The sequence below is a fragment of the Natator depressus genome, chromosome 20, assembly GCF_965152275.1.
Source record: "Natator depressus isolate rNatDep1 chromosome 20, rNatDep2.hap1, whole genome shotgun sequence".
Taxonomy (NCBI): domain Eukaryota; kingdom Metazoa; phylum Chordata; order Testudines; family Cheloniidae; genus Natator; species Natator depressus.
The window spans coordinates 3,396,790-3,419,445 of record NC_134253.1 but is presented as its reverse complement, the minus strand read 5'-3'; the positions used below and the strand labels follow the sequence as shown (position 1 = coordinate 3,419,445).

At 50.3% G+C, this 22,656-nt stretch overlaps 1 protein-coding gene across 14 annotated transcripts in view; it reads left to right on the top strand.

Annotated features, from left to right (window-relative positions):
- The window catches only part of R3HDM2 (R3H domain containing 2), a 105,897-nt gene that overhangs the window by 52,425 nt on the left and 30,816 nt on the right, over positions 1-22,656 (top strand). For 11 of the 14 annotated variants that reach the window (XM_074935495.1, XM_074935497.1, XM_074935496.1 and 8 more), the window contains 7 exons: positions 9,067-9,262; positions 14,166-14,207; positions 15,855-15,941; positions 17,449-17,575; positions 19,757-19,835; positions 20,607-20,666; positions 22,446-22,586. In XM_074935495.1, coding sequence (XP_074791596.1) covers positions 9,098-9,262; positions 14,166-14,207; positions 15,855-15,941; positions 17,449-17,575; positions 19,757-19,835; positions 20,607-20,666; positions 22,446-22,586 — 701 coding nt within the window. In that variant the 5' untranslated portion in view covers positions 9,067-9,097. Of the gene's footprint in view, positions 1-9,066; positions 9,263-14,165; positions 14,208-15,854; positions 15,942-17,448; positions 17,576-19,756; positions 19,836-20,606; positions 20,667-22,445; positions 22,587-22,656 lie in introns of those variants that run through there. The other 3 variants (XM_074935494.1, XM_074935505.1, XM_074935503.1) reach the window with 3 other exon arrangements.

Genomic DNA, 22,656 nt, shown 5'->3' with positions numbered 1-22,656 from the left:
GTGCCTCAGATTTGCAGCGTCTTGTGTCTCTCTCTGCTGCCTGCCCCCTTCCTGTGCAAACTGTTACATGACAGACATTTGCAGCAGTTTCTGGTTTTTGTTTTGTTTTTAAAAACAGCTAAATAAAAAAAAAAAAACTTATCGAGTTGCTCATGGTGATAGAGCCTGTTGCCATGGAGCCGTGATTCAGATTGGCCGACCCGGAGGCCAATGAGCAAACAGAATGGGAGAATGTCGTCATTTAACCTTGCAGGGTGTATTTATTCAGTGATATGCGACATTAATACCAAAGCCTTATATAGAGCCATGAAATGACATACTGGGGCAAAGGATTTTTTTTTCTCTCTCTCGTCTCTCTCAAGGTTTGTTGGAGGTTTTTTTCTTTTTTTTTTTTTTTCCATTACAGTTGGGCATCAGTTTCCCTAGCAAAGCTGCCTTTGGATGAACAAATTCTTACAGCCCGACTGGTCAGGCTTCAGACCCAACTTTTTGATTGCCTACTTGCTTGGCTGGCATGTATACAGTCTGCCCAGCACTGAGGCTGTAGGAGATAAGCTGCTGGCACGTGGGTTGCATATTTCTGAGCATTTTTGCTCTTCCAAAGGGATGGCTGGCTCTGTTTTATTTCCAAGTATCCCGTTTTAAAGGGATGTGTGTTTTATTTCCTGGTTAGCCAAAGCAGCTGTTCTTCCAGAAGTACCAGGCTTTCTCCTTGGCATTTGGTGGCTACAGTCCTGTCTGTCCTGGAAACAACATTTTCCTCCACACAGCCAGCAGCATAGGCTAGGTCTGGGTGTGAAGAATGGGCTCTGCTGTTCTGTAATGGGCCTGAGAAGGCAAAAAATAATGACAAGAGTAACACAGAAGAGAAATGAGAGTTAAAAGCCCTGGAAAGATCCCTCCACCCCCTGCCACCACATGTTAAGGTCCACTTGATCCTTTGAAAATAATAACTGGCTAATCTTGTGTGCATGAGTTTAGCTTTTGAAACCTGGTCGAGCATGGCTTTGAAACCGTGCATGCAGGAGAAGTGTGCTGAGTGGCCTGGCCAACTAACTGCATTGGCCCAAAAGCAATGGAGACTCCAAGGTGCTGCACTCGAGAAGCAGAGGGACATTCCACGGTTAAGGGGACAGGCCCTACTTTCCGTTGGCCTTCTTATCTTCTTGCAGTGGAGACCACGCTGTCTGGTTTCCAGCAGGTGCAGAATGCTGCCAGCTTTCCTTTCTCGTACACCCAGAAAGCACGAACACCTTCCTCTCAGACAGCTTCACTGTCTTCCCATTCATTTCAGCATCCTGTCAAAGCGGTCTTGTTTTAAACATACCTCCCTGGGCCTTTCCCAGCCAGTCCCATGGCTCCCATCTCTGGTCCTGTATCCGACATCTGGCAGCAAGCCATCTCTCTCTTCCTTTCTGCAGCCTCACCATGGCTGGCGTGAGAGCCTTCTCCTTTGCAGCCTCCTGCTGTGTCTCTGCCTGAACTGTTCCGTGCCTTTTTCCCCTTCTCCTTTGACTATGTTTCCTCCCTACAGCTCTTGATTCCTCTTTGTGTTTGCTCTGGAAAGAGTTGACGGCTGTTGGACAGACGCAACACGCAGAAGCTGGATTGCACTGAATGGTTCAATATTCGATGCTGTAAACTGAAATCTGCGGAGATATTAGAGTTCCCTAAGATCCCCCTAACACCACATTCTTGGCCTGGGATAAGGAAACAAGTCAAGTTTCCAGCCATGAAGTAACTTGCAGGATCTGATGTGAACCCATCACTGTAAGTCCAGTAAGAAACAAGTCTAACTGATCCCATTTATATGTGATCTCCTGCCACTTCCTGCGAACTGGGCCCCTCCAAACTAGTAAATGCTGAAGTACTCAATTTTGAATCACATCCTTTCCCTCCGGGTTTAGCGTTCAGAGCAAGGGGCTGGGAGAGCCTGGCTCTGTCACTGACTGGCTGTGTGACAATGTGAGGGAAGTCACGTGACTTCTGTGCCTCGGTTTCCCCAAGTATTAAATGAGAATCAGACTGGGCCTTTCTCCCATGGGAGGTGGTTCTTTGGCATGGATTGAATGTCATTTATTGGCGTGCTCAGAGAACCCCTGGTGAGCAGCAGCAGGGACCGGCAGGACATTACTAACTGTAAGAGGGGATGGAGTTTATTGCTGCCTTAGGGCGGGGGACAGTGTCTATAAATGTGCACCTACCCCCACTCCAGACAGGCATGAATGAAGGACCGTGCTACTGCCTTAGCTGGCCTGTTTACCCTGCCAGCTCCCAAAACCAAACTGAAAAATTTGACAGCAGCTCCCTCTCGTCCTGCTGCTCATTGTTTTCTCTCCTGACCCAGATTTTGTGGCTTCCCTGATGTTGTATCTACGTAAACATTTAATCTCCCTTGTGAGGAGCAGCTCAGCACCGCCCCTCCTATTCCCCCCGGCTCCCCATCCCGTTCCCCCCGCTCCCCATCCCGCCCCCATGCATCCACCCAGCCCTGCGAACTTTCACTTTCTCCTTGAGTCGCTGGTTGTCACAGTGGATCATGTCAGCCACCTCCTACGCTGCCTCCCACGCATGTCCTGGGGGAGCGTGGCTGATTCATTCACACAGAAAGGAAACCTCTTCTAGAAGAGCCTTTAAAGAGAAGCACCAGTGGAACACAATGTCTCTGCTTTTAATCTGCATGCAGAGCAGAGATGCTGGAGGACTCGGGTTTTGTGGTGGGGGGTTGGTATATTTAATGGCTATAAACATTCTGATCTTTTGTGAATGAGACGTATGTAGCAGACTCCCTCCTCCCTCTGATACGAATGGGCCAAGATTCCGCCCCCTTGTCCTTCACCTGGATACGGTGCTGGTGGGGGGAGACGTTTCTGTCGCAGTGGGGTGGCTTTTGCAGAATATTTGCTTGCGTATTTAAGTGCAGATGTTTTTTCCCTTGGAAATAAAATGCCAGGCTACAGAATATCCAGCCAAGCTTCCTGGGAGGTCTCCTTTTGCCACTGCAGGGTCCTGACCTCTGAACTGCCCCTACGGATCAAAGAGCCATCCTCTCCCCGTGTTTTTTCCAGATCCAGAAAGCAAAGGGGCTGAGTTCCTGGCTGTGCAGCCCAGTGCTCCTGAGGTGCTGTGCTTGGTTCCTAGGTGCATGCGACCCCAGCAGAATTCCAGCTCCCGCGGAAGGATATTGAACTTCGAAATCAAATAACATCTCCCTCTCAGGAGCCAGCCCCGGTCGGAGGCGTAGTTGGTGACAGGAGGGGCTCTGGCCCCTCCAACAATATGTCCGTTATCAAGCCTTGGCTGTGATGGTGCCTCTCTCTTGGCATAGCCGTCACTTTGGACGCTGATTCCGTTCTTTTGAGCAAATACCCTTGCTCCGTTGGAACCTTCCAGCCGGAGGAAAACTCCTGAGGGAATCCCCTCCCCCCTGCCTGCCCCACCCCCCTCAGATCTCCTCCAGGTGACACCTGCCAAAGGAAGCTGGTGTCAGACTGCTGTAGTCCTTGTTGTGATTGGCTGGGGAGTGTTACTGATCCATGCTATGCAAAAAGGTGTCTCTTTAACACTAGTAAACAACAGCAGGCTCGGGCAGCCCTCACCTCCAGCCTGTGCCCCTCATGAGAAAGTCAGACCTGAACTGCTCCTCATGGACCCATGTGAGTTGTGTGCAACTAGAGGGCAGGGAGTGGGAGCTGGGAGCCTGCAGTATGTTTTCCAGATTGCTTTCAGCCCTCTTCTGCACTGGCCTTCGGTAGTGTCTGTTCGCTGGCTGGAACGATCGATTGAGCCCGAGAGCTTTGCACCAGGCTGAGAATTGATAGCCTGGGCTGTGCAGAACTGGTGCCAGCTAGCCAGCTGCAGGGGGCATGGCATTAGACATGTGCTGGGATCTCTGTTAGTGACTTATTCCACTGCTGCCTCTCAGTGAGGGGAGAACCTTAGCTGAACTTGTGAATCCTCACTTTGCCATTCTTTGGCACGCTGCCTAGAAAGTTGCTTATGGGATTGCTGGTGGGTTTTTGTAGCCTTTCTGCTTCGAACTGAAACCTACCACAGCAAAGCAGTGGCCTCTGGGATTATCTACTTTCTCGGCAATAACAGGTGCCTTGGCTCTCCCCTCAGCATCCCCTTAGTGCCCATCTTAACACCCAAAGCCACAGATGGAGATGTCAGCCATGTAACATAACTGGTGATACTGTGCAGGCAACAGTCAGGAAGGTTCAGTCCCTTCCGCAGCAGCCTGCCTCTCCTCTGCTACCTCCCTTTGTTTTCTCAACAAGACACTCCAGTGGGGGGGTGGGGTATGGCGGGGACAGATCTGTGCGTGGGCAATTCTGCACTCTTGCAAAAGGCTGCCAGGGGCCAGTGAAAAGGGAGCAATTTACAGTCACTGGAAGTTTGCAACAGAACCCGACTTCTTTCTTCAAATTCAGAATTGTAACACACAAGAACCCAGAAACAGTGTGTGACAAAGCAGACTGCTCCCTAAAACAGAGAGCCATTCCCCTTTGCTTTAGGCTGGCTCTTTGCAGACTGACTGTGCAAGCTCCTGAGGCTGCAAAGGGGATCAGGAAAATCCTGGAATGTAAAGTGGTAGCTTACAGTTTTCAGCACACCCCAGTTTTGGTCATGCCATTTCACTTTTGCTCCAGTACACAGAAACTTTGATTCTGAAATTGACATGGGTACAAATCAAGGACAAGGTTGAAACTGACTTGGGACCCGACTGGAGCACTTTTGCCTGTTGTTACTTGTGGCTCACTTTGGTTCTCACTTTGGTCCAGCCAGAGAGCTTGGCTCTGTTCCCTTGCGGCTTTCTTGCCTTGGAGTGCTACAGAGCTCATGGCACATGGAGGTTTTTCCTGGAATTACACAGTCTGGAAACTACTGCACTGGCAGCCAACTGGATCAAGCTGACATTTAAATCCCGTATCTTTAAAAAAAATAAATAAAAAAAAAAATCCTGCAATACTAATTCTTCCTTACACCCCCACAAAGGGTGGGCTAATTTCTGCTGCAGTCCCAGCTGATTGCCTGTAAACGTACCCAACCTAGCTTTATCTGGCTAAAAATGGCAGTATAGATGTGGTGCTGTAGGAGCCCATCCAGACCCTAGGTATGCACTTGTGCTGCTGATCAATGCAGAAGCCCAGGCTGCTGTTTTTAGCCATGCTAGCGCAGGTATGTCTATCCACGCTGCACTGACCCCTCAGGTTGCAGCGGAGACAAACCCTGTGCGTACAGTGCCTAGCACAATGTGGCCTCGACGTCAATTGGGCGGTCTGCGTGCTACTATTGTACAAATAATTAATAATAAATGATACCCCTAGTTTTGCATGCAAGCCTTGAGTTTCTCTGCCAAGGTTCTAGCTTGCAATTGCATTGGAAAACCATTCCCAGCGAGTAGTTATCAGTGGTTCACAGTCAGGCTGGAAGGGCATAATGAGTGGGGTCCCCCAGGGATTGGTTCTGAGTCCGATTCTGTTCAATATCTTCATCACTGATTTAGAGAATACATTTATAAAGTTTGTGGACAATACCAAGCTGGGAGGGGCTGCAAGTGCTTTGTAGGATAGGATTAAAATTCAAAATGATCTGGACAAACTAGAGAAAGGGTCAATAAGAACAAATGCAAAGTACTCCACTTAGGGAGGAACAGTCAGTTGTACACATACAAAATGGGAAATGACTGCCTAGGAAGGAGTACTGCAGAAAGGGATTGGGGGTCATAGTGTATCATAAGCTAAATATGAGTGAAGACCTGCAAAAAATAGTGAACATCGTTCTAGGACACGAGAAGTAATTCTTCCGCTCTACTCCGCATTGATTAGGCCTCAACTGGAATATTGCATCCAGTTCTGGGCGCCACATTTCAGGAAAGATGTGGACAAACTGGAGAAAGTCCAGAGAAGAGCAACAAAAATGATTAAAGGTCTAGAAAACATGACCTATGAGGGAAGATTGAAAACCTTGGGTTTGGTTAGTCTGGAGAAGAGAAGACTGTGGGGGTGGGGGGCATGATAACAGTTTCCAAGGACATGAAAGCTTATTACAAAGAAAAGGACACACATTTTTTTTCCTTAACCTCTGAGGAAAGGACAAGAAGCAATGGACTTAAATTGCAGCGAGGGAGGTTTAGGCTGGATGTTAGGAAAAACTTCCAAACTGTCGGTGGTTAAGCCCTGGAACAAATTGCCCAGGGAGGTTGTGGAATCTCCGTCACTGGAGGTTTTTAAGAACAGGTGAGACAAACACCTGTCAGGGATGGTCTAGTTATTACATAATCCTGCCTTGAGCACAGGGGACTGGACTAAATGACCGATGAGGTCCCTTCCAGTTCTACACTTCTATGGTTCACAGAGCACTTCCATTGCATATGAATTCCTGAAACCTTTGCCTCTGGATTTCTGGCCTGCATTTGCCAGAAGGATCAGCAGTTATCTTTCAGCGTTTTCACCCAGCGCCAATCTCAACGGGAGCCTGTGTATAAAATGACCATTGTCCTGATGGCCAGATTCCTTTCCCTAATATCTCCCAGAATGAATTTGAACCAGTAACTGTGACTTTAGTGGGGCAGGATGGCTGTGAAATGGAAGATGTATTAGCATGTTCATTTAGAACCTTCCCCATCTCCTGCAAAAATAAATAACAGGAGTAAAACACTCTCCCTCCTGGGTTTGGGACGCAGAAATTGTTCCTGGACTCAGACTAGTGATTCGTATTTAAATGTTTGGTATTGCCAGGCCAGTAGCTGCAATAAAAGTGAAACACCGGTTTTGTGTTCAGCAGTGCTACAAATTAAAGTGCAAGTGAATATTAGCAATTCCCATGCCGAGCCAAGAGTCAATAAACCTTTGTTGTATTTGACTCTTTTTCAGCCACGTTCTGCCAAAGCAATTATTAAAGCAAGTGGATAAACCTCAGCTGTGCATCCAGTTTCTAAGCTTACATTCTTTTAGCTTCTTGCAGTGGTGGTGTAGCCATGTTGGTCCCAGGATATTCGAGCGACAAAGTGGGTGAGGTCATATCTTTTCTTGGACCAACTTCTGTTGGTGAAGGAGACCACCTTTCAAGCAATACAGAGCTCTTCTTTAACTTTTAAATGTAGGCTTTTTGTATTCAAGAAATCTCAGTCCCAGTGCAGACATGCCCTGTGCCTTTTAAGCCAGCATTCCCATTTATATATCCCCTTCCAGTATATCAGTAGGACAGATATCAGGCTGTATTCTGCAAATGCAGCCACAGTATTTCAGAAGCGTCATCGTCCTTCGTGGGTGATTTATCCACCCCCAAATTTGAAGAAGCCTGTTTGAGTTACTTGCTCTGAAGCTTCATTACCTACCCATTTAGCAAAGTTGACTTAATTGTCGTTACTATGTTTCAGAGTTAGCCTCTATTTTGATGACTGGAAGCATTACACTCTTCCATCAGATCTGTGGCTTCAGGCTGTCTGCAGTCTCAGGCAGATGTCACCGCATCAAGTTTAGATTCTGTTCAACTCTGAAAGGGTTTCTTTGCAACCATATGGGCTAGAAACTGTAGTTGTAAATCAAAAGCTTCTGTAGCAAATTCTGCAGGAAAGGGGGCGACGTGGCTTTGGAATACACTGGGCCCTGCCCATGCGGCCTCTGATCTCTTCCAAACTGCAAGTTCGGAGACGACTTTCTGAACTGATCTCTTGAGAAAGTTTAAGCAGGCAGGGAAATTAAATCTACACCTAACGATATATTAATACTAATAGTCGCACCTGCCTCTTTTGGTCCATAGCTCTCAAAGCACTTTACAAAGAGGGTGAGTATCATTGTCCCTATTTTACAGATGGAGAAACTGAGGCACGGGAGAGGAAGTGATTTTTAAGTGACTCACCTAAGGTCACCCAACAGGCCAGTGGCAGAGCCAGGAATTGAATCGAGGTCTCCTGCTTCCCGCTCCCTATCCACTAGGCCACAGTACTCCATGGGCTATGCTTTGCATTAGCGGCATTTCAGTTTACCCTTAACGCACCCTGTGATGTTGCCAGCAAAATGACGTGTGTGTCAAAAGTGTGTTTGCGCCTTCATGGAATCGCTGCAGCAACTGGCGATGAGTGAAAGAAAGCCTGTTTGCCTAGCGCCCATCCATACACCGTGTTTACACACGATTACCGTGTTCTACAGCATAGGTGGTGTGTGTCTGGGTGGACTGAGCTGGGTTGTGTGTATTGACGGCCCTCTAAGGGTGGCCCTCTGGATGTCAAGGGAATCATGTCCAGTCAGTGCTGGATTAAGGTGTAAACACTACAGGCCCAGCCACCTGGAATCATGTGATTCCATCAGCAGCTTAGCTTTCATTCAAACCCGCTGCTCTGGGGGACGCTCCCGCAGCAGATGAGGCTCTGGGGGGCAGGGGGGGGAACACGCCTTCTCTGCCATCACCCCATCGGAGCTCTGCTGGCTGGTGTCGGCAGGGATCCTGGCCACACAGCACTCTGCTTGGATAGGTGGAGGTGGAGTCCTTCCTCGGGGGCAGAGTCTAGTCTGCCTAGAGGTCTGGAGTGGTGGAATTGGGCTCCTTACCAGTTTAGAAGACAACAGATGTGTGTCTGGCCCCTGCTGCTGCTGTTACACGATGGAGTGGTGGGGGATGGGGTGAGGGGGCAGAGCCACAGAATAGGGGTTGGGCTTTGAAGTGCTCCTAGGCATGCCCTGGATTGTCTTAATTCGAGCCTGCCTCCAGCTTCTCAGTTACAGAGAGAACCCCATAGCTTCTGCTCTACAGCAGTTGGGAAACTTGGCTTGAGCGTGCTGTTGGCAAAATGGGACTGAATCCGAGAGGAGGGTGGGGGTATGGAACCAGCTGGCGACAGGAAGTTGGGCATGAATCCCAGGTGCTCTAACTTGCACCGAGAGGAATCGCTGCATGGGAAGCATCACAGGGATATCCCTGTGGGCATTTGAGTTAAGGAGGGAGCAGGGCCATCCCACGGGGCAAATTGTGAGCGAATTGTGCAGGAGGCCAAGCTGTGAACTGGATCTCTCTCGTCATTCTGACTCCCCTCTCTCTGCCCTATCTCCTCTCTTCCTGCAGGTGCCCATCGCTACTCTGCATTGCACTGAAGATGTCTAACAGCAACACGACGCAAGAGACCCTGGAAATAATGAAAGAGTCGGAAAAAAAGCTGGTGGAGGAATCTGTGAACAAAAATAAATTTGTATCCAGGTCACCGAGCAAGGAAGAAGTTGAGAAGGATGGGGAGGAGACCAACGTACGGCAGGAATCTCAGGTAAGCCCATGGCACCTTTTCATCCTCCAGTCCCAATGTTACCATTACGAGAGGCAATGGCAAACTGGCCCAATTTGTGGAGGTTCCCATTGCACCCTGCTGGCCACCCCAACTGTTTGATGCTTTTGCAAAGGCTGGAAATGTTTGCATGAAACACCCACCTAGTTAGCGGGGAGATCCTGCCTGGAAAGGGTTATGGATCTATACTGTTCTCAGTGGTAGCAGATGACAGAACAAGGAGTAATGGTCTCAAGTTGCAGTGGGGGAGGTTTAGGTTGGATATAAGGAAAAACTTTTTCACTAGGAGGGTGGTAAAGCACTGGAATGCGTTACCTAGGGAGGTGGTGGAATCTCCTTCCTTTGCAGTTTTTAAGGTCAGGCTTGACAAAACCCTGGCTGGGATGATTTAGTTGGGGATTGGTCCTGCTTTGAGCAGGGGCTTGGACTAGATGACCTCCTGAGGTCCCTTCCAACCCTGATATTCTATGATTCTATGCGGGTTTTGCTGGCTCGCTGAGGTGGGTGGTTCAGTATCCTACCCAGATGGACATAAGGAAAGCGAGAGTGGTTCTGTAGAGAGACAGTGAGGATATTGTGTGTGGGCTGAGCGGTCCTCAGGGAGGAACCCAAGTTTTGAGCTGAATTGAATCATCTTGTGGTTTTCTTTAACAAGCCAGCCCTCTTGCAGGAAGTGGGTGAGTTTGGAATTAAGGTCGGGGGTCAGCTACTCAGCTTGTGGAAATCAGCAGAGCTCCAGCAAAATCACTGGAGTAGCCACCAAGTCACATCCCCTCTCTGTGCCTCTCTTTCTCCTGTCTGTTATGTCTGTTTCGCCTGTAAGCTCTTTGGGGCGGGTCGTGGGTGCCCATACAATGCCTAGCACAATGGGGCCTGATCACAGTTGTGGTCTCTAGGCGCTCCTGACAAATAGACCATGCTGATACCGACTGGCACCAGCTGGCCTCGAGTATGGACTTGGCTTGTCAAGCACGTTGAGAAAGGCACCAGTGTGCAGACTCCAGCTTTCTCAGAACAGGCTCGCGAGGTTGGCACGGAAGGGAAGGTTTGGAAATATTCCTAAATGGATCTTGCTGAAGCTGCAGCCATCTCTGCGCAAAACACAGCGATTTGTGGTAACGTACCACTTAAAAGGTGCTTCCATTGTACTTTGGCTGAAGGGGGGGAAATGGGCCTTGCTGCTGGACGGTAGTCGCTGTGATCGGAATGTGTTTGGGATGATACACGGTGCGATTCTGCGCTTGAAATCCAGTGGCTGGCGCTAGATTGCCTATGGAAACTGGCATACAAGCGCCATCGCTGTGCAGCCATAGGACGCTGCCACTTTAAGATGAATGGGGTAGGAGGGGGTTTGTCCAGCTCCAAATGAGACAGGAGCAATTGCCATCCCGCTGCTGTGATTCATTTCCCCTTGATCGCTACGGCAGCAGGCACTGCTGAGTCCTTGCCTATCTTCGGACCCTGCTCAGAGCTCACCTGGCCCTCCGCTTGCCCCGCTGCTTCCACTAACGCTGTCCCAACCTCAGGTACCCCCTCACACCCCTCTGCTCCCTGTGCCCTTGTAGCTTCCCCTTATCCAACAAGGCAGAGACAGCTTGGGCCTCGCTAGCAACAGTGGCTAAGTGGGGTTGTGGCATCTCTGACGGGATCAGCAGCAGGGTGGCCCCCCAGTTCTAGGGGCCCATCTGTGGAAAGGGTGCTGAGCGTCTGACGCTCGTTGCCTTTGGCCGTTCCCTTCACCTCTGGGTTTAGCCTGCGTTTGCTCGTTAAATGACTCATTAGCTTTTCTAGGCTTGGACTTTGGCTGAGAGGACAGAGCTCCTTGCAGAGCGGGGTCTCTTCTCGCAGCTCCCAGCCAGCTCATTCTGAAAGGAATTTGGCTGTCTTGTGCATTCAGGGAAAGTCCCCACTCCGCCTGGCGGTTTCATTCACTCAGCACAGCTCCCCTTCAAGGCCAGCGGCCCGGCTGAGCTGCGTGGTCCTGCCGAGCTGCGACGAGGTGCTGTTTATAAGCAGGCCCTGCGAGCCTGGTCATGAGCTCTGCTGCAAGGCTTCTGGCATGGAGATGGACGCATCAGTACCCGTGTCAGATGGCACTTGCCGAGCGGAGAAGGTTTCTGCCTCCAGGAGCCATCACAACTGAGCACGCTCCGCCAGCTCCCGCAACTTGGGAGCACCCAGCGCCAGGCAGATGGTAGGCTTCTTTATGAGACTTCATCGCCAAGCTGCTGTGCAAGCCCATGGTGGGGAGGACTTCAGCTGCTTCAGATCGAAGGAGGGTACTGTAAAGAGAAGCCACGGCTGCAGCTGATTTAAAGGGAGGAAAAGTAAGACAGCCAAATAAAATACCACCGTCTGGAAACGAGGCCTGCAAAAGGAGAAGTGTGTGAGGGTGTGATCTCGGGGCAGGGCTGATTTGCAGAGGGGTGCGTGCTCCTACTGAGGGCGCTCTGACCGTCGAGCTCTGAGCCTTCCCTCAGTGGGCCAGTGACTGCAGTGGAGGTGGTGATATTTCCTCACTGCTTCCCGGGGGGTCACGAGGCTTCCTGCAGGTTTGCAAAGCACTGAGACATCCCCCCATGATCCAGCTGGAGAAGTGCAAAGGGGGCTGCTTGTGACAGCGGGCGCTGCTGAAACTTGTCTTAAAGGGATCTGTCCAGCGTAGATGATGATAGGCATCCTGCTTCTCTGATGCCTTCAGTAAGAAGGCTCATGGTAAGTGAATCTCTACTGCAGACATGGTCTGTGTGCCCCCCCATGCTGACAACCTGATTTACTGCATGTATCGGAGTCCTTAGGAGCCCCAGGCATGGCCCATGACCCGACTGTGCCAGGCGCTGTACAAACAAAGGGCAAAAAACCAGTCTCTGCCCCAAAGAGCTGACAATCTACCTGTAAGACAAGACGGACAACAGATGGATGCAGACAGACGGGAGTACAAGAAAATGACGAAACAGCGTCCGAGCTCCTGAAGTCTTGTTCTTTGCACCACCTAAAGACATTGGTTCTAAAGCGTTGCTGGGCTCTGCATTTCATGCTACCCTGTGTGATTCTCTGGAAGGCTGGGCTGGCCAGGGTAAAGCCCTTTCTGCTGGATTTCCCAGCTTGTCCCTCCCCAGCAACTGCTCCCGAGTCACCGTTTGCACATTTCCATGGATGATGTGAAGGGTTTTCATGGTTACCTTTTGGACTCAGGATCTTTCTCTATAGGACGGACTCTGTGCTGTGCTCTGGCGAAAGCCCGAGGAGGTAAATTGCCAGACTTTTGATCCCAACCACAGCCCTGGCTGCTAAATGGTGGGTGGAACAGGAGTGTCACCAGAAAGCACACATGGAGAGTCGACACCAGACGGGTCCTCTCCTGAGGCCAGACAATTTTGGTCTGCGTGAGACTCCAGACTCGACTCCTCGCTGTGGAAGCCAGAAAGGGAGTGAGAGCTCCCTGGCTTCCCTGAAGAGGTGGTAGGTGAAGTGAAGCAGCACTAAGTGATCCCTCTCCAGAGAATCTTCTTGCAAGAAGTTCTGTAGCAGTTCTCTCATGGCCTGTGATCTGAGTCCGGGAGTGGTTTGGATAGCGTTTGCTAGACCCCACCTCTCTCTGTCCCAGTGGCTGCAGTCCTCTTATCACTCTGCAGCTGTTCTCCTTCAAGCTGGCATCAGACAGAAGCAGTACGGTGCCGAAGCAGAATGAGGGGTGTCGACTTTTATCGGAGATTCAGGTTGTTACTGTGAGATAAGCTCCTCTAGAAAGGAAACCTTCCCAGGCAGACTTAGGTGGTACGTCCCCATTTAACTGTCCTGGCTTAGCGAGGTAGAGGCCGGAATCCTCTCGCTGGCTTCACAGACCTGCGTCATTTCAATGACAAATCAATCCGGGCACTTCCTGGGAACTTGTTGTGCATACGATGGGGAAATGTTAACATCCGCTTCTTGCACCTCTCTTCTGTGTGTGCGTCTGCTTCCAAGGGCTTGAAACCACAAAGAGGGCTGCTGCAGGTGGCAGGTTCTGAAAGGCTAGTTCTTCATAGTGCTTTCCCAGGCCCGGAAGGCAGATTCTGCACACGCTGTGGCCGGACTTCACATCTGTTGAGGGTGAACTATAAAGAGGGTATGGTTTCCACTCCAGCCGGCCCCATCACATATGCATACCTACTCCCCATCGCAAGTAAATAATGTTTCATTATTATACTGGGAAGACAAGGTGGGAGAGGGAATATATTTTATTGGGCCGATGTCTGTTGGCGAATGAGCTGTTGGTCCAATAAAAAAAATTACTTCGCCCACCTTGTGTCTTTCATATCCTGCAACACTGGATTGGGCTGGATTTACGACCTTTCATTTCGTGCTCCTGTTCAGTCTTTGGCTGGGGCCTTGTGACAGGCCTGGTGATCAGGCCTACCCAGGTCCCAAAGTGCTGGCCTGGCTTCGATTGGCTTTATAATTCATGGTGACAAGTTTGTGAAGGGAGATTAACCTTGTGCTTCAGGGTTTAAAATAGTCTCTAATTACTGGAGACCAGGATTAGACCTGAAGTGGGGGCAGATTATCCCACAGCTGCTACTGGGGGGGTTCTCCACCTTCTTCTGAAGCACCAGGTGCCGTGCACTGGCAGAGTTGGGCGTACTGCGCTAGATGGACTGGGGTCTGCTGATTCGTCTGCAAAATTTGCCTCTTTGGGTTTGACAGGCGGCTGTGGGCGGCCATCTGTGCTGCCTCCTGTTGGATCCGCTTGCTCCTGCTGCCACCAGAGAGGGTTGGCCTGGAATGTGCTGTGTACGCGGTGGGGTTTGGGCGGCCCTGCGATGTGTCACTCTAGCAAACCGGTTTATACAGCATGGCGTAGGTTCAGATTAAACCTCCCACGTTCTCTTTCCTCTCTCCACAGAGGCGGACTTCAAATCATGGACACGCCAGAAAAAGAGCCAAGGTAGGAGACACTCTCTCCCCCCCCGCCCCCCCCGACTTTCTGCAGGAGCGCTGAGCTACTCGGGGAAGAGGGTTTGAGTCCCACACTGACCCCAGAACTCCACAATCCTCCAGTTAGTGCTTCTGGAAACGGCCATTAAACCAGCTCCCCAGCTATCATCTCCTCGAGCCAAGCGCCGCAGCCGTTTGGACACCTTGCTGGCTTGTTTTGCTCTCTCTTATTACACTGACAGCCTGCGCAGTCAGGGACCCTGACAAGCCACTGTGCTAGGTCTGTGCCCTCCACAGCGTCCCGTGGCTGTGAAACTCCAGAAGGGAATTCGCTTGTCCGATTAGTTGCATGGTGGCTGTTTACCTGGATGCATCTGTTTTCTGCCCAACTAAGGACATTCACCCACCAGTGGACCCAGCGGAAGAGTGAATTTTCACCCAGTTAAACTAAAAGTGAAAAATATAAGCGGGAAATAATGTTTCGCAGCCATCTAGTTACACTTATTTTTCCCTCCTCTTCAGAGGATATTGTGGCACAAGCCGGCCGATCGCATACGATTTTAATCTATTTCCTGCTCCGCTCCCTTTATTTAGCAGACAAAGACCTAACACAATCCAGTGGCTGGAATTTGAAGCTAAACAAATTCAGACTGGAAACAAGGCGTCGGTTTTTAGCAGTGAGGGTAACGAACCGTTGGAATGACTTCCCCAGGGCTGTGGCAGGTTCTCGGTCACTGGCGATTTTCCCATAAAGACTGAATGTTTTTCTAGAAGAGATGCTGTAGTTCAAGCGGGTGATTTCAGGGAGGTCCCAGGGCCCATGTTACACGGGGAGTCACACTAAATGATCAGGGTGGTCCCATCTGGCCTTAGGATGGCTGACTCAGAGCAACAGGGCTGGAATAATCTGCCCAGTGCCACCTCTTTCTTCCTTAGTACTCTGTGTGGCAGTCAGACGGCACAATCTAATGGTCCCGTCTGGCCTTAATCTGGGAATGTATCCAGCAGCCAGGAAGGCTGGCATGCCGATGACCCCCCTGCCACGGTGCGGGAGAGCACATGCTATGCTCAGCCCTGCTGCCCAGAGCCGGACCTCCCCCGGATCTCGGGTGGTTGGGTGACACGTTTTGGGCTGAGAGTCCTGAAGCGTTACAGAAGCGTTACTTTGAACGTGAAGCACCCGAAGTTGTCGAGCAGGCAGGTGTGGTGGAAACGGGATGGCAGCCATTAAACCAAGGGAAGCAGCAACATCACCTCCTGCTTCGAAAGACTTAGTCAGTTTCAGGGTTGCTCCTTATTGAGGGTTTAAGACTTGGCAGGTTATTGAGTATGCGGGCTTGCAGAGGCAGGAGCAGGGTGTGTAACTGCTCGGCAAGATTTCAGAGGCTAAGTGGTCTGGTGGATTAGCACAATAGCCTTTCTCCACAAATATGGTGGGGTCAGTCTCAATTAAGCTCGCTAGAAAAGAAGAATTAATTTGTTGCCCTCACACCGACAAACCTCTGCTTTTGCCGGTGTTACTGCCGGCTCCAAGAATTTGCATTTTAGCCGCCATCTCATTGTGACGGCAGCCGTTTAATTGGCGCCGATGAAGTGAGCGGCTTGGTCGCACGTCACAGTGCGCGTGAGATGCATGTGGTGGTTCTTTGTATTTCAGTCTAATTCGAAGCTCAAGCTGGTCAGGAGCCTGGCAGTGTGTGAAGAATCCTCCGGCCCCTTTGTGGATGGGCCCTTGGAAGCCCAGGTAGGCCAAGATTTAGCCAGGTCATAAAATGTGAGTGCTTCTTTTCCGCGCGGGTCCAAGGGAGAACTGCTTCCAGCAATGGCTCCGTTTCCTAGGTCGCATCCACAATGCGAGCGAGGGGTGTGATCCCCTTGCTCGTCTGCGCATTCTTGCATTCACTGGTATAAATAGCAGTGTAGCCACGGCAGCATGGGAAGTGGCAGCAGAAGCACAGCTGAGCCGTGCCGAATTCAAAGCCACCTGAAACCAGGGCGCCGGGCGCCGGGCTTTCACTGCTGCTACCCATGCTACCATGACTATCCATGCTACCATGACTCACGTTAGCTCACTGGTCGACACAAGCCATTTGCTTTGTGTACAAAGGCATCGTAATTAACAACTTAACTGCCTTCCCCAAACAAACATGAATCCGAGCACAGCGTATCCAGTGGGGTCCCCCAGGGATCAGTGCTGGGTCCGGTTCTGTTCAATATCTTCTTCAATGATTTAGATAATGGCCTAGACAGTACGCTTATCACGGATGTGGATGATACCAAGCTGGGAGAGGTTGTAAGTGCTTTGGAGGATAGGATTAAAATTCAGAATGATCTGGACAAACTGGAGAAAGGGTCTGAGGTAAATAGGATGAAATTCAATAAGGACAAATGCAAAGTACTCCACTTAGGAAGGAACAATCAGTTGCACACATACAAAATGGGAAATGACTGCCTAGGAAGGAGTACTGCAGAAAGGGATCTGGGGGACAGCTAAATATGAGCGAACAGTGTAACACTGTTGCAAAAAGAGCAAATGTTCTGGGATGTATTAGCAGGAGTGTCATAAGCAAGACACGACAAGTAATTCTTCCACTCTACTCCGCGCTGATCAGGCCTCAGTGGGAGTCTTGTGTCCAGTTCTGGGTGCCACATTTTAGGAAAGACGTGGAAAAATTGGAGAGAGTCCAGAGGAGAGCAGCAAAAATGATGAAAGGTCTAGAAAACATGACCTAGGAGGGAAGATTGAAAAAGTTGGGTTTGTTTAGTCTGGAGAAGAGAAGACTGAGAGGGGATGTAACAGTTTTCAAGTGCATAAAAGGTCATTACAAGGAGGAGGGAGAAGAATTGTTCTCCATAACCTCTGGGGATGGGGCAAGAAGCAATGGGCTTAAATTGCAGGAAGGGAGGTTTAGGTTGGACATTATGAAAAACTGCCTGACTGTCCAGGTGGTTAAACCCTGGAATAAATTGCCCAGGGAGGTTGTGGAATCTCCGTCATTGGAGATTTTTAGAGCAGGTTGGACAAACCCCTGTCAGGGATGGTCTAGGTAATATTTAGTCCTGCCATGAGTCCAGGGGACGGGACTAGATGACCATCGAGGTCCCCTCCAGTCCTGTGATTCTGTGACTTAGCTATCAAGTGCATGGTCCCTGATGCTGCTGACGCCAGCCGCTGTGCGTGGAATCTGAAGAGCCACAAGGACACGTTTGGGGTGTTGAGCTCAACAAAGGGCTGTTTTGCTTATTTCTAGGACATTATTCAGTTGCATGTCAGCTGCCCCTCGGACAAGGAAGAGGAGAAGTCTACAAAAGATGGGCCCGAGAAAGATGAAAAAGACAAGAATAAGGAGAAGGCACCAAGGAAAATGCTCTCTAGAGGTCAGTGCACTGGCGTGGGGCTGCAGGAGCCTGCTTCCTGGGTTCTGACAGCCGGGACTCAGCCGTTAGTGCAGGGAGGCTGATCTCCGTTAACTGGCACGGTCCTTTGGAGTTTTGTTGCAGGGGGAGCATTCCTGTGACCTGGAATGTGCTTTACCAGACACCCCAGTGCTGGATGGTCTAGGTGTAGTAAATCCTGCTTCAGCACGGAGGGCTGGACTAGCTGACCCCTCAAGGTCCCGTCCAGACGACATTTCTATTACTCTGACATGTGGCTTCCTTTTATGGTCTTGGAGATCTAAATGTTTTTGAATGATACAGCTACAAACAACACCACCCCGGAGAAGTTCCTGCTTTCAGTTTCTCTTTGTGAAACTCACCAATAGAGACGGGGCTGTATAGGGGTTTGGGAGACGTCCAACTCAGAGGCTTTATACGAATCCCTTTTTAAAAATTTCGGAACATAAAAGTGGTTGAAAGAGCAAAGTTTAAAATTTGCATCCAGAATGCGAATCATACCTGAAATCCTGCCGCTGAGAGTCACTCTTCTGCCAGCTCCACTGTGCTGGGGCAGGTGGAATGTCCCATACAGCTTTTCTGCTACCACTTAAAGAAGGATATTCACGGTGAAGAGACCTCTGAGGTCTAGGATACAAAAGGTTTCAGAGTAACAGCCATGATAGTCTGTATTCGCAAAAAGAAAAGGAGTACTTGTGGCACCTTAGAGAGCTGTAGCTCACGAAAGCTTATGCTCAAATAAATTGGTTAGTCTCTAAGGTGCCACAAGTACCCCTTTTCTTTTTAGGATACAAAAGTAATTCACATGGAAGGCTTCTAAGCGTTCACTTTTGGCCACTAGAGGGCATCCCACTAGCACTGCCGGGGGTGGGTGGGTGTGTGTGTGACCTGTTTAACAGTGTAGTAGGGGGGAGGCACTGAGAACATCGGGCTCTTGCAGATTTCTTTTCAGCCTCCTTAACTTTTGCATGAAGATTTTTACTTCTCTGAATGTTAAATAGATTTTTAAAATGAAAACGTTCCCTTCTCTAATTGTTGTTTGCAATGCTTCGCAAACTGTTTTATTCTGGATCTTTGTGGGTTCTTATAGGGCCCTGGTGACCAGATCATCTGATGTGTATTCATGTTTTAATCTTCCCTCTGCCCCTGGGGGTTTAAGGAACTATCACTCCCTCCATGTTACAGCTAGGGAAACTGAGGAACAGAGCAATTCTCTGACTTGCTCACGATTGTGGAAGGAGTGTGTGGCAGATCCAGGAATTGAACCCAGGTATTCTGGGTCCCTGTCAAGCGCCGTAATCACAAGAGCAGTCTCCCTTCCTTTTGAATGGCTGTGACAAAGTGGGAATGTTCTTAATGTTTCCTCTGAATACTGTGTGGGTGCCTCAGTTTCCCCTATGCATTTCTTAAGTATCTAGGTGGTGGGATAAAGGCGTATGATTGTTGCAGAACCCTAGAGGGCAGGGGTGATGGTGTCTGCACAGAGAATGGCCGACACCCTGTCTCCTGGCAATTGATGGTCTGGGCCCTTCCCCCCTGCAAGGTGAGAGCTGAAGGTGTTGGAGAACAAAGAGATCAGGTGGCCTCCTTGCCCAAGAAAGTGACAAAGGCCAGAGGAGGGGCTGGAGGAGGTTTCAGTTTGGAGCTGGCTGGGGAGACTCGGGGGAGGCCCAGAATTTGGGGTCTGGGCTCCCTACCCCCCAAGATGGACCTGACTGAGACGTCCTGTTTTCTGTACCTACAAGCTCTGTTTTGGACTTGGTTCCTGTCGTCTAATAAACCTTCTGTTTTACTGGCTGGCTGAGAGTCACGGTGAATCTCAGAAAGTGGGGGGTGCAGGGCCCTGACTCCCCCACACTCTGTGACCATGGCTAGTAGTAAGAATCTTTAAACTGCTAATCTAGGGCTAATTTCTCTAGCTCTAAGCAGAGTCAGCTCCATTGCTTCGTACGCACTCATGCTGGCAGTGACTTTGAGCCCTAGAGAGTGGCTCTAGGAATCCCGTCACTTTCCCTTTGTGCTGCCTGTGTGATGGATAATTGTGTTTCCGTAGCATTTAGAAGCCCCAGTCCTGGATCAGGACCCATAGTGCTAGGCTCTGAATACACTCTGAACAAAAAGACAGGACGCTTCTTTTAATCTGTTCTGTTGTTGTTCTTTCAGATTCCAGCCAAGAATACACAGACTCCACTGGAATAGATTTGCATGAATTTTTAGTAAATACACTGAAAAAAAATCCAAGGTAGGTCGCAAGATGGCAAAACCACCAGTTGATTGAGCGGAGGGAGGAAGATGCTGTTAACCGGTGCTCCACACTCCAGGGATTAAGGGAAGGGCTTGCATGACTGCAGACAAGATGGGGGGGGGCAGAAGGGGGCTGTCAGAAATTGCAAACCCCCTTGGTGGTGGGTTTCACATCTTGGAGTTCAGGGGGACTTGGCCCAGATAAACCCAGGCAGGAGGAGCAGTAATTTCATTATTGCAGGCTAGTGAAACAGACATGCCTGTGCATTATGGATTCAAACCGAGGGAGGGAAAATAATTGGTTTGAATACAGGCAGGAAGGGAGCCTTAATTGCTCTAAAATCCTTCCTCTGAATAGCTATCAAAGACCTGTCTGGAGAGTGCCTGCCACAATATCAGTAATAAATAATATCAAACTGAATGCCAAGCACTGGTTAGGCATAAAAATAACAAGCTTGTGTTTCTATCCATATGGCCACCACCGGCGCAAGGATCCCAGAAACACAGTCGTCATACAGCAATGGATCTCCTTAAACGGAAAAACTTGACTCATCATTGATTATGTATTTTTTTTATACTCTGCAGCGGGGGGAGGGCGAAGCCTGTATGTTTAACAGCCTGGAGCTTTGCTAATGCCAGGCACTTTCTGTTTCTCAGAGGTAGAGGGGTGTTCATCTGCAATTATGGAAGCGAGCTGCATTCTTCTCTCCTCTTCGAAACATGATTTATTTATTTATTCATTCTTCTCCTCCCCACTTTTTCTGGACAGGGATCGAATGATGCTGCTAAAGTTAGAACAGGAGATTCTGGAATTTATTAGCGATAACAAGTAAGTGGCCAGCAGAGTTTGCATGAAGCGAAGCTGGCTGGTGGCTTGGGAAGTAGGAGGCACTCTCACTCTGACGGGGGAAGAGAACAAGGCTCACGCATATCTGCTAAGAGAGCCGTTGGAAAACAGCCTGCTCCATCTGCCATGCTCTACGGTTCCCATTGCCACCGATCTGAGCACTGGACAATATTGAATGTGTCTGTTTATCCTCCCACAGCCCTGGGCTGCAGGGCAGAGCTGTTCCCCCGTTTCACAGATAGACTTCAGGATGTGTCTTCACTGCACAGTTAACCTGGGTGTCTGGCCCCCTGGTCAGCCTAGCCTGCGTGCCAGCCTCCCCACAGCAAAGCCCTCTCCGCATTGCTGGGTCCTTATTGGTTCTGCATTTGCTTGGGTGTGGCTTGGGGCATGGCCAATGGGTCTTTGTGCTGAGATGCTCTAGGATTCTTTCCCAGTCACTTGTGTCAATTCCAGGGTAACTTGTCTGTCCTTTGGGGGAGGCTCCCTGGGGGCATTGGAGGACTATCCACACTTAAGAGACTTAGCCAGTGTCCTCACTGCAACATGGGTGGGTTCCAGCCCGAGTTAAAGTAGACTCAAACTCTAACCCACCCTCCTAGCCGTGTAAGCTCGCCTGGGCTTGAAACACCTGGAAAACCCAGGTCAGAGGTTTGGCTGGACGATGGGTGGGTTGGGGTTAGTGACTTGCCCAGGGTCACACAGGAACTCTGTGGCAGAGCAGGGAATTGAGCACAGATCTGCAGGCCAGCCCCTGGCCCGTGGGAGACTGGCTCGTTCCTGGGCCTGGGAAGACTAGAGCCTTTCGCTGTCTAGCTGCTGTTCGAATCCAGACCAGGTTGTAGTGACTGAAAGCGCCAAGCCAACCGTGTGAAATGAGTTTGGGTCCCAGGCCGGTTCCCAGGGCCCATGTCACAAAGGCTGGCTCAGCTGTTGGCAGGAGCTTATGAGCAGATAAGCCTGGGGGCAAGGCAGACCCATTGCCCTCTCTCCCCCAGAGGTGCTCCTTGCAGGGCAGAGCTGGGGCAAAGTGGCAGGGGCAGGCGTCTGGTGCTGGTGCCCCCCCACATCTGGAGGTCAGAGTGAGAGCTCACTGCCCAGCCCTGGACGTGTCCAAAAGTGACCCTTTCTGCTTTGTTTGTTTGAAGGATGCATTTTAAAGATGCTCCTGTTTTGGCAGGGCCCCCTCTAAACAAGGGGCTTGAGATTTGAAATAACCGGGATTTTCGAAGGGTTTTCCTCTTGCTCTGCAGCAGCTCAAAACACAAAGTGCTTTTCGACCTGTCCTACTCCCCTCTCGTTCCTGCCCAGAGCCCTTGAGAGCACCCGTCCCTCCAGGGGCGCTCCCACCCTTCACACAGCCTGTGGGTATGGTCGGGAGCTGTCATTGGGAGCTCTCTGTGGGCTTTACACAGGAGATCGGGGTGAAAGAACTCCATGCTTGACCCAGCTCCCATTGGAACCAGCTTCTGACCTGAGGCCCCAATCCAGCGAAGCCGCAAAGCACGGGATTAAAGTTAAGCGGCGTCTTGGAGAATCGGGGCCGGGGCTCATAGCTGGTCTTTCTTCCCTGGGTCCAGGCTCAGCAGCGTTAAGCCCGTGAGCCATCCCACCCCGGCTTTGGCACATGGAGTCGCCGAGACCCAAGCACGTGTTAAAATGCTTTGTTGAATCAGGCCCCTGATCCTTCTGGGCTGAGCCCTGTTTGCGCCAGGTTAATCTGGTCTGTTTAACGCCATCTGAATACGCCTCTGTTCTCAGCAGTCAGGTCAAGAAGTTCCCTCAGATGACCTCATATCACAGGATGCTCTTGCACAGGGTAGCTGCCTACTTCGGCATGGACCATAATGTTGACCAAACTGGGAAAGCCGTCATTATCAACAAGACCAGTAACACCAGGATGTAAGGAGAGCCCTGGGGAGGGCTGGGAAACCCCTCCCAAGCAACCCCTTCCCTTCCCCGTCCCCAAAGC